Here is a 10,917-nt window from a genome sequence, read left to right as displayed (position 1 = left end):
TAAGAGCAACCAGAGAAAGGAGACACGCTGCCTCACTGCCTTCGAAGGAGTAACAGGCCCACAACGGCCTTCTCAGCAACGAATTCGCCCCGCTGGAAATTCTCCGCAATGCACTTAGTGTGTAAGGAGAGCTTTCTAGCGGAAGGTCCGAGAGGCAGGTAGGGATGTACGCTCCACGCACGGTCCTGGGCCCCGGCAGCCCCACTGGGGACACTTCTCTCCCACGGCCCTGTGGGGAACGACTCCCGGGGGGTGGGTAGGGTGAGGACGTCTACCACGTGATAAAAAGTGCGACACAAAAGGAAACTGTGTTCGCGGGCAGAATTCAACGCTAGGATCACAAATCCAATTTCAAAGAACTGGAAGATCGAACTGGACACTGCCCCGTTGCCTGCTGCGTGAAAATGACGCAAACACACCACGGCTGCCCTGAAACGTTAGGGCCAGCTTTTCAACCCTACTCACGGGGACACGCACGGCAGAGCGCGTCCAATGGACAGAGTTTCAAAGCTGTGGCCTGCGTCCCAGGCACGCGCACCTTGGGCGGCGGCGGCCAGCCTGGCCTTCTCCTCGGGGCTGAGCTGCAGCATCGCGTCCACGACGGGCAGCAGCCGCGCCCGCTCGCTTCCCGGCTTCAGGAGGATGAACTGCAGCAGCACGTTCTTCAGGTATTCCAGGTTGGCGGCCGACTGCTCTCGCGCCTGGTTCCTCTCCAGCCGCCTGATTTCACTCTTCAGAAGCTGGTGTCAGAGAAAGGAGTGCAGACGGGTTAACACGGCAGACTGGACGCACGCGGTCTTCTTCTCTTCCCCGAAACACCCCCAAGATGGCAAAAAAGGAGCGACCAGGCCGGGAGCAAAGAGCAGATGAGAAACATCAAGAGGCTCCTGGAAGTCGGGAAGCAGGTGCCGTGGGCGACGGGGCCCAGGGGCCCGGCCGCAGAGGGAGCACCGCGCACGGTGGGAAGCGGGGCCGAGACCGGGACCGGGGCGGGGGGATAACGCGGGTCGGGGCCGCCTCCGCGCTCGGCAGAAGGGGGCCAGGGCTCAGGGCTCAGGGCTCCGGGATGACAGACTGCAGGCCACACCCACCGCCATCCCCACTCCCGCCCCAGCCCGGCAGGCAGGCAGGGTGTCCACAGCCAGAGCCGCCTCAACACGAACAGCACTTGACCAAACAAAAGTTGAGTCCAGGACAGAGAGACAATTCACAATGAATATCAATCAGAAACTAACAGAAAAGACGGCACAGGACGATGTGAAAAAGATGCAGGATGGTGAATATTTGAGGAAGATTTCTGGGTTGAAACAAATAAAAATACATGGTTACATCTTATCATTTCAGGTTAGTCCATGAAAGTTGGCCAACTCTGTCCTCAAACATAGGGTCATTTAAAAAAGTGACACTAAGGTCTAAGAAATCATGGGACAATGTCAGTCTGTGGAAGCATAACACCTGAATAGTCACTCAGGTTCTGGGCTACTTAGTGATTTTTTAGCTGTGATAAAGCTTTGACAATGTGGGAAAACGTTATTTTATATATTTTATAGAGATGCATACTAAAATAGTTAGAGGTGGGATGTCATGATATATACAATTTACTGCAAATAACCGAATTAACTCAGCATTAAAAACATAATTTGGGCTTCCCTGGTGGCGCAGTGGTTGAGAATCTGCCTGCCAATGCAGGGGACACGGGTTCGAGCCCTGGTCTGGGAAGATCCCACATGCCGCGGAGCAACTAAGCCCGTGAGCCACAACTACTGAGCCTGCGCGTCTGGAGCCTGTGCTCCGCAACAAGAGAGGCCGCGATAGTGCGAGGCCCGCGCACCGCGATGAAGAGTGGCCCCCACTTGCCGCAACTAGAGAAAGCCCTCGCACAGAAACGAAGACCCAACACAGCCATAAATGGATAAATAAATAAATAAATAAAATTAAAAACATAATTTGACAAGGACAGCCTCTGGCCCTACACTGAGGTAGGACCATCTATTTGGAGAAGCAGGTCCAGGGCAGAAGCAGGTGCTTTTCAGACAGACACAAGTTTGAACTTTCTCCACCCTGATCAGCTTGTTCTCACCCAGAGATGATGAGGATTAAATATGATAACATAATGTAAAGTGCAGGGCCTGGCTTGTGAGAAGAGGTCAACGAACAACATGACTGTATTACAGAGAGTTCGGGTGCAAACAGCTGCGTAATCCTCAATTGCCTGGTTCCTACACGCTTACAGAGTCAACTTTAAACAGGAAAACCTCCCATGCCACTTTGCCACTAACTGGAAGTGCTCCACGGTCCATGTCTGGAATTTAGGGACTCACATCCGTTCAAGTTTTACTCAAGCAAACGTGGAACAAGGACTTGTGAACAGCTGTCTAATCTCTAAATCTACTCTGGCTTCTTAGAAAAAGTAGGAATTAAAATAGTCTTTACATAAAAGATATAAAAGCCAAGAATATTTCTCCATTTCAGGAATGTAACATTGTAAGGGATCAAGGTGTGATGGACGCATGAGTGTGTGTATGTGTGGAGGGCTTCCTGGAGGTGGCGTCCCGCCCTCACCTTAATCTGCTCCATGAGGATGGCGTTGGTGGCTTCTGTTTCCCGAAGCAGCCCGTTTAAGTGGTCGGCACTTTTTGTGGTGGAACTGAGCTTTTGAACCAACTCTTCTTTGGTGAATTCAGCGTGCCAGGAAGGAGGCTCTGCAAGGAATTGCCCCAACAATTAATTTCCAAAATGAGGGGTCACAGGCGAAGATTCCAAATAAGAAAATACCCCAGTATTGACACTTCGCTCTGCTCTCCGTCCCCCATGGCCCAGTTAAAAGGCTGCACGTGACACAGGTAAGACGGACTCTGCCGTGGAGCGGGCCGCCTGCCTGGACACAGGCTCGACGAGCTCGTTCTGGAAGCTGTCGGGCCAGCGTGCAGGCACCAACTTACTGGTTTCATCCTCCTACATCTGTTAACGTCCCGAGAGCTGGTGTCACTTTACTTATAAAGAAGGAAGTACCAGCAGTTACTGATCACTTAAATCATGGTCTCTCACAAGGATTCTCTACCAGGGAAGGAGCGGTATTATTACTCAAATCTAATACACGAGGGAAGAGGCTCAAAGTCAACAAGTAATTTTGGCAAAAATGGCAAAGCCAAGTCTGATTGTGGAGCTGTGGCCACAGCGTATGAGGACTAACTCTTGCTGGGGGACAAGGACCAACCACAGCCTAGGACTGAGGACACAACTGGTCCTCCTCACTCCAGATCCGAGAGCCTCCGAGATGACGAACAGAGTCATGTGAACTGGGAACATTCATGTGCATTATAGGTAAGAAGAAAACAGTCCAAAACTTTACTACAGTTAATAAGGCAAGTTTAGCATGACCACTTCATCAAGAGGAACAAACGGAAACTGTCAGTTTCTTAGAAGGGTGAGAGAAATTTATCCTATTTCTAACACCATCACAGAACTTCCAACCACCTATTTCTGGCTCAAGCTTTGGGCGGAACTTTTTATTTTGTTTAAAAAAAAAAATTTTTTTTTTTGTTTCATTCTGCAGGAAAGTTTTCCATTTGAAAAAGGGTGGAATACTGAAAAAAAATTTTATTAGAGTAGCTCAGAAAAGCATTTATAAATCAGAGTAATATTAGCTGGATAGGACAGCAGAATTAACTAAAGGCACAATGAAGCAGGAAGCGCACCGAGTCTGGCTTCGGGAGAACGGAGCAGCTGCTCTAAGGACTGCGCGTGGATGCCGGCGGAAGATACGGACTCGGTGTCCGTGGTCTCCATCCCCTCCCCCTCCTCCCGGGTCGTGGCTGGCACATCCAGAAGCGGGAGGTCTGTGCTTCTCCTTTCTCGAAGGCTCCTCAAAGGTTGCTGGGAAGAAGCTGGGCCTGTTACATGTTTTTTTTTTAAAGAGTAAGAGATTGTCCAAAATTATGGATTCAGCATCAACAGAGATACACAGTAAAGTTAAAATGATTCTAGGGATGACAAATGATATGGTAGGGAATCTGAAAAACCAGAAGACAAGCAAATGGTGTAGAAAGAAAGAACTTCTGAAACAGCTCTAACAATTTAGTTATTGAACTTTTAACCACTTAAGTCAATTCAGCAAAAGTGGTACTTGCTACCAGAGTTAAGATAAACCATTAGATGACACAATGCAGAGGCCTGGCCAGCTGCTAAACAAGGGCAAAACCCCTTCAACCAGATTCTGAGGATTGGGTGTTTACGGCACTGCAAACTCCGGGACACCACACTGTTGTTGAGATCAGCTCCGAGGAAGCTCTCGCTGGCCACTGGCCTCACACTCCGACCCTGCTGGTTCCTGCCATTGCCCGCTCCTTTTGTGGCGTCCAGCAAAGAAGAGCCCCGAATCCAGGGCAGGCTGACTCATCACGGTGCCCGGGTCGGGCTCCCCTGCTTGCTGGTAAGCAGCACTGACTAGAACTGGGAGATTTATAAGGTACTTCCGAGCACGTTACTTTATTAATCGCAAGAAACCGCAAGGTCAGAGAAATTAAATGGCTTGGTCCAAGATCTCAGAGCTGCGTTAGGGACCAGAATTCTGACCAGATCTTTTCAAGTTTCCTTTACTCTCCTTTCCATGAAGTTCCCTCTCCCGCCCCCCTTCTCAAACACCAGCCCTTCGGCTGCCTTTGCTGAAGCGCCTTCCTGCAAGTCTGCTGACTGCTTATGCTACTGCCAGCTCCTGACTCCAGCGTCCCCCTGGCTGCTTACTTTCCTCTCATGACTCCTGCCATAGGTTTCGATCCTGAGGAGTGCCCACAGCTGCCAAAGCCCTGGTGACAAGGAATCAGTAACAAGTATAAAGTTGATAGTTAATACTGAAGTGTGGCCTCAACTCGGCTGACGGGTTCCCATCTCTTCCAGGAAGCAGAACGGAAGTCGTGTGTGTGGTTAAACTCAAACTCCACTAATTAGAAACTTGAAAGGGAAGAAGCTGTGTTTGGCCAAATGATCCTACAAGTTCAGCGCTTTCTGGAATTTCTGATTAAAAGACAGACGTATTTGAAGACTAGCAGTGAAGAACACTAAACGAATGCAGTGGACACTGGAATCTGGACACAGGTCTTGAGACCGACAGAGTGTCCGTGAGTCGGAGGAAAACCCAATTACGTGAAGGTCGGTATCCTGAGGGGTGCAGAGGCTGCTGTAAGTACTACAGGAGGGTTCAATGTCCAAGTCTCCTCTCAGTAAGCGGATCCAATATTCACTGACCGCAGCACTGACGCTGGTGGTCACCCAGTAAGTCACCTACTTCCTCAGGACTGTGGGAAGTGCAGACACACAGGACAGGACAGGGATGGCAGTGTCCGAGCATACATACATACTTCTTGTGGACGGCTCGCTCCGGAGCTGGAAGAGCTGGGCCTCCAGCCTGGTCAGCTGCTGCTGCAGCGTCTCCACCGTCCGCCGGTGCTCCTCCTGCAGCTGCAGCACCTGGTCGCGGAAGCTGCCACGCAGGGCCTCGTGCTGGGCCGAGAGCTGACTCACGGTCCGTGCGTGCTCAGACTTCACCGCGGAGCTCTCCGCCTGCGCGGCGCACAGCCTGGGGAGAGGGCCGCGCCGTGTGAGAGCTTCCGCCCCAGACACGGCCTTGGCCTGAGACGTGGACCGCACGTGCACCTGGGGGACTGAGGCAGGACACAGACGGGCCCCTGGTCTGAGCAAACTGGAGCTTGTGTCCCCCGACACTTCAACGAAAAGGTTAATGGCAGAGCAGAGAGAAACTAAGCTGCTGGGGTAAAAAGATACGACGACTGCATCTACCATTCTTGAGGTGAAGGAGACCTCCCCGACTGCACGTGCAGAAGAGTTTCTCGGGAGCGTCAAAGAGGGAGGGGGCGCTATCCCATAATACGTGCTGTCCATCCCCCAGAGACCCTCACACTGAAGTCCATCTTGGCTAAAAGATGCACACGCGTATTGGGCAGGGCCCTGGTCAGATCAGATGTGGGAAATGAAGCCAGATGCTTGGCCAGAGGGCAAGACAGACCTGGAAGACGGCCCCTAGATGAGCAATTTAAATCCCCCCTTTAGTGCACTCCTCATCAGCAAGGACGCCCACACCCTTCTCGGGGTGTGTAGCTCTGCTTTACTTCTGTCGTAAATAAACTGCTTCTCTGTGTGCTCCCCCCACACGTGCTGGGCTTCTAATAAACTCTGTGCCTGTATTACAGCCTTGGTCTTTTTGAAAAACTCTTGTTTTCAAACAACATTAAGAGCCAGGCCTCTGCTTCCAGCCTCCAGCCCCTGGGGGACTAGCGGTTAGGGTTCCTGGTTTTCACCCAGGCAGCCCAGGTTCAATTCCTGGGCAGGGAACTGAGATCTCTCTTCAAGCTGCTGCTCACTGCTGACACACGAGCTCAACATCACCCCGGCCACCACCCAGTTCAGACGAGGGGCCTGCGCTGGGGAAGTACACCGTGTGTTCAGAGGAGGAGCCTCCTTCATAGTTTATCAGAACACAGGGCTACATGTGGAGCATGCAATAATTGCACTTCAGTTGTGTTAGCACTATAGTTGCAACGACCCTTCTAGAGTAAAGAATAAGTGCTGGAAACTTCTGACGTAAATAGCAAGTGACCATCACTGTGTAAGCTAATCTCATGAAAAACCTGGTGCCAGGTAGTAAGAAGACTGGTGGGTCTTCCTGGAACTGTGAGTTACATGATTAACACAGGTAAGTCACACTATGGAAAGGTCAAAAGCCAAGCAAACCAAGTGTTTTCAACTCGTAAGACGAGCACACCTGAGCTCTGCAGAGCATCCCCACACCCTGGACAGAAGATGCTCCGTGAACCCAACTGCTGCATCCCAGGAGCTCAAAGTTTCTCGTTCACGATAATCCGTCTATTCTGCCGACACCCCAGCGACTCCTGGGAGCGCTGACTGACACAAGTGTGGCGACGCGACAGGCTGAGGATGCAGCTGCACACAGAGTGCAGGCAGCAGCTTTCGGAATGTTTTCCTCTAGAGAGAAAGAAAAGTGCTTGTCCTCTGACACCTGGCTGGGAAGAAGCATCTGGCCATGAAGGCCACAGCAGACAGAACACTGGGTGAGCAGATAACGTTACTCTTAGAAAAGCTAAGTACGGAAACAATCAAAAGGGGGAGCTCTAAGGTAGAAGCAGCAAGTCACCAAGCCTGTGGAAACACCTATTTCCAACCCCCAGCCTGCATCCTCCCCAGGAGCACCACGCCGGGAGCTCCCGGCAACACGTGCTCTGCTGACCGGCACCCACGGGCCTGCTGGCGCCACAGCCTTACTTCTCTCGGAGCCCGGTCTCCTTGGACACGGTCTCCTGCAGCATCCTGCTATGCCTTTCTAGCAGGGCGTCGTGTTCAGACTGCAAGGTCTGCAGTTCGGAGACGCTGATCTGTAAGTTATTTTGGGTGTCTTGTAATTTGATCTTTAGTTGGTCAATCAGCATTTCCAGATGTTCTCTGAAACAGAAATAGTTAAAAAAATTTTCTGAAAGATGTAAAACTGATTGTGTGATTTCAAATAAATTTTACTTTCATCACATAACCTTCCGATGTCATACTCTTTGCAATTATGGATGATTCTAAAGGAAATATAATAATCACAAGAATTCAGAGAATAGGATTAAATGTGAAATAAAAGATGCTATAATCAGACTTCAGATCGCAGACACTACACACTTACAAAAGTCTCCGAATTGACAAATTTCACATTCAAATGGAGTAGACCATTAAATGGCATCAAAATAGTCTATTTTATATTACAGGACTATGTCATTAGTTGAAAAAAAAAGAAATGCAGTTCTAAGCTCACCATCCTGGGAACAGCATGTTACACCAAGTTACAGCGAAAGAAAGTCTTTGGAGAAAAACAGCTAAAACCCGTAACTCTGTCACAAGTAGTATAACACACTATTAATTTCTTTTTAAAAAAACTATTTAATATATAAGAAAGAAGAAGGAACTTAAAACATTTACATTAAAATAATTTTAACACAAAATTCTGGCATGATCAAAATCGACTCTTGTAAGTGGTGATATTTTTATAGTAAGTGTGTCAATATTCAACTTCGGCTTTAAGATGAGCTATCGAAAGAAAAAATATCTCATCATTTTTTAGCCTACAGTTCCCTTGTTTATTAAATACTTAAAAAGTAACACAAGCATAAACACACAAATACTGCAGGATATTTAGTCCTACTGAGAACAGTAAGAGCCAGATATAAAATTACTCTGAACAGCGGGTCTCTACGTACAAAAACAAAACATACATGCTGTAGAATGCCCTACTTATCTCTCATTCCTAGTATATTTTTGAATAACTCACAAAAGTGATCTGTACGCTAGTTTTTAAGGAGCATTAAATAATATAGTATTGAAACAGTATGTAATTGAGATTGTCATAAATTTAAGAAGAAAAATTTAATTCTAGATGAAAATTTAGTTCTTAACTTAAAACTTTTTGAAGTAAGTAAAATGTTTGTAATCAACTTATGCTTAGACTAACTAATGGTGAATATGTACATCAAGGAAGCATTTTTATTCTCCTACTATATTTTCAAAAGTGGAAAAACTGGTCCTGACGTAACGGTGACGTCTGTCCTTACGCCGTGACCGGAACCGGCGGACAGGGTTGGACCGTGTGGCCCAGGTGGCCAGACGCCGCCTGGCTCCACGGCTCCTGCACACGTCTCTCCGCGTGAACAGTGCGGTGAAGTCAGCTCTGTCCTCACTGGTGACTACATGTAAACCTCCACGGTCAAAAGCAATCAGGGCAGGATCTCCCACCCCCGTGGGGGGGTTCCCTGTGGCTCAGACTTTACCTTTCTTGTTTGGTTCCGTCGGTCTCAGTCTGAGACACAGACTTATTTTTCTGTTGTTTTAGAACGTTGTGAACTCGGACTTTGTAGCTCTCAAATTCAGAGGTGACAGCAGCTTGTTCTGCCTGTAACAGTTCAGAGAGAGAGAAATTTACTGCATTTTCTAGGTTGTGTGATCCTCCTATTTTCTCTCGGAGACTAATGAATTAAGATGAAAACCTTTCTTTAAAAATAAGCAAAATGGCTGCTACTTTTTAGCCCCCAGTTACCTTTCCCTAAAAAGTGTACTTCTGTTGGCCTTACACTTTTTTAAAGCCTTTGAACGACATAATTTTGTCTGACAAGAGGTACATTTCCACCTGTTTTCATCCCATGTAGATTAATTTACTGCCCATAAATTTTATAATAGCACTATTTGCCTTGGAACTTTAGAACAATTTTCACTTATGATAAATATGAGAAAAATTAATTCAAAGAAATTAAGCTACTTGAACTTCAGTTTTCAAAAGAGAGTGGGAAAAGTTAAATTCTAGGTCTTGGACTTTCTTGAAGTGACCTGTGACCTTCCAAGGCCCCTTTGCCAAGGTGGCTTAGACAGAGCTGCACCTGTAACAAAACCACTGCAGGGGTCTGTTCTGTACGTTGAAGAAAGAGAGTGGCTGTTCTAACAGAATATGATTTTATAATCACTTAGCCCTCAGAGAGAGCTGTAACCTTCCTAATGAAAAAACAAAACAAAAACACCTTTCTTCCACACAGAAACTGCAAAACCAGGTTAAAATGGAAAGAGTATGTACCCATGTCTTTCCCTTTAGCAAAAAGAAGTTACGCAAGTGAGAGTCAGGGCTGGGCTGGGGTTGGGGTCGGAGGGGCCAAGCCGGGTGGGAGCCGCCCGCCCTGGGGAGGACGCACCCTGGCAGCGCGGCACTCCTCCTGCAGGGCCGCCACCCTCTGCTGGTAGGCGCCCAGCGTGCGCTGCTGCTGGTCCGCGGACGCCTTCAGGTGCTGGTGAGCTTTGTGCTTCTCCGACGTCATTTCCGCCAGCTGAATCTGGGGGCAGAGGCTTTCGGTCAGGCTCTGGTGAGTCAGATCTTTGCTGGTTAAACCGACTTTCGTTAAACATCAACTTGGGTTTTGAGAGGGGACTATATTTAAGGGACGTAATTAAATAGTAGGATTTTTAACTTATGATTACTGAAAGACTGGAGCCAATATGAGTAGAACATTTTTGCAATAGATTAACTTGGTTTTCCTTGAATCAAAATCAATCAAATAATCAATCATGAAAAAAATTCCAGACCACACGTTACAGTTCAACGTTTAATACCTAAAGATATTATATATAAACATAATGGATATAAAAAAATATAAACAATAAATATACGTAATAGATGTAATGTAACATGAATATATAAAACCTTTCTGTAAACAGATTCCTGTGACTGTACTATCATTTAGAAAGTTCAGATGTAGGTTTGGGGCCATGTTTATTTTCTGCTGCCATATTCTTAGTGTATTATGGGTTTTCAAATACATGAAAAGAACAAGCTTATGCTCAATGGTAAACCCAGTTATAAGCCACACTTGGCTCACTGCTTCTCCTTCCTCAAAATGTTGATGAAGAATATTTAGTGGGAAAAATGTGTGTGTGTGTGTGTGTGCGCGTGCGCGCGTGCACATGTGTGTAATATATACATATATATTTAGAAAAATGCCCAAGTGGTACCTTACTTCCACGTGCAAATTTTTAAAAATCTTAAAGAATAAAAAGAATCTTACTTTATACACTTCTACTTGCTGCTGGCTTGCCTCCAGCTCGCCCTTTAAAGACGCTTGGAGTATTAAGTGATCAGTTTCCTGCAGAACAAGAAACTCGGTTAAATTAAATAGTCAAGTTATTCATAAATACTCTATGAATAAGGACTGAAATATGAAACTGAGAAATTCGCATACCGCTTGCTTTGAATCTGCCAGTTCTTTTTTGGTTTTCACAAGCAACTGCTTGATTTTGGTGTTTTTTTCCTCATACTGTTGTACTGAAGCCTGCAGCGAAGCTAGTGGGAGAGATCGTTTCAGGAGAAACAGT

At 47.2% G+C, this 10,917-nt stretch overlaps 1 protein-coding gene across 3 annotated transcripts in view; it reads right to left on the bottom strand.

The window, feature by feature from the left end:
* Positions 1-10,917, bottom strand: part of GCC2 (GRIP and coiled-coil domain containing 2) — a 38,150-nt gene that overhangs the window by 4,929 nt on the left and 22,304 nt on the right. For 2 of the 3 annotated variants that reach the window (XM_061168821.1, XM_061168822.1), the window contains 9 exons: positions 10,785-10,885; positions 10,611-10,688; positions 9,744-9,881; positions 8,835-8,956; positions 7,297-7,473; positions 5,358-5,575; positions 3,699-3,893; positions 2,563-2,702; positions 539-740 (listed from right to left, as the gene is read on the bottom strand). In XM_061168821.1, coding sequence (XP_061024804.1) covers positions 539-740; positions 2,563-2,702; positions 3,699-3,893; positions 5,358-5,575; positions 7,297-7,473; positions 8,835-8,956; positions 9,744-9,881; positions 10,611-10,688; positions 10,785-10,885 — 1,371 coding nt within the window. Of the gene's footprint in view, positions 1-538; positions 741-2,562; positions 2,703-3,698; positions 3,894-5,353; positions 5,576-7,296; positions 7,474-8,834; positions 8,957-9,743; positions 9,882-10,610; positions 10,689-10,784; positions 10,886-10,917 lie in introns of those variants that run through there. The other variant, XM_061168823.1, reaches the window with a different exon arrangement.

The sequence above is a fragment of the Eubalaena glacialis genome, chromosome 14 (genome assembly GCF_028564815.1).
Source record: "Eubalaena glacialis isolate mEubGla1 chromosome 14, mEubGla1.1.hap2.+ XY, whole genome shotgun sequence".
Lineage (NCBI taxonomy): Eukaryota > Metazoa > Chordata > Mammalia > Artiodactyla > Balaenidae > Eubalaena > Eubalaena glacialis.
Note: the sequence above shows the minus strand (reverse complement) of the source record. Positions and strands in the feature narration are given on the sequence as shown.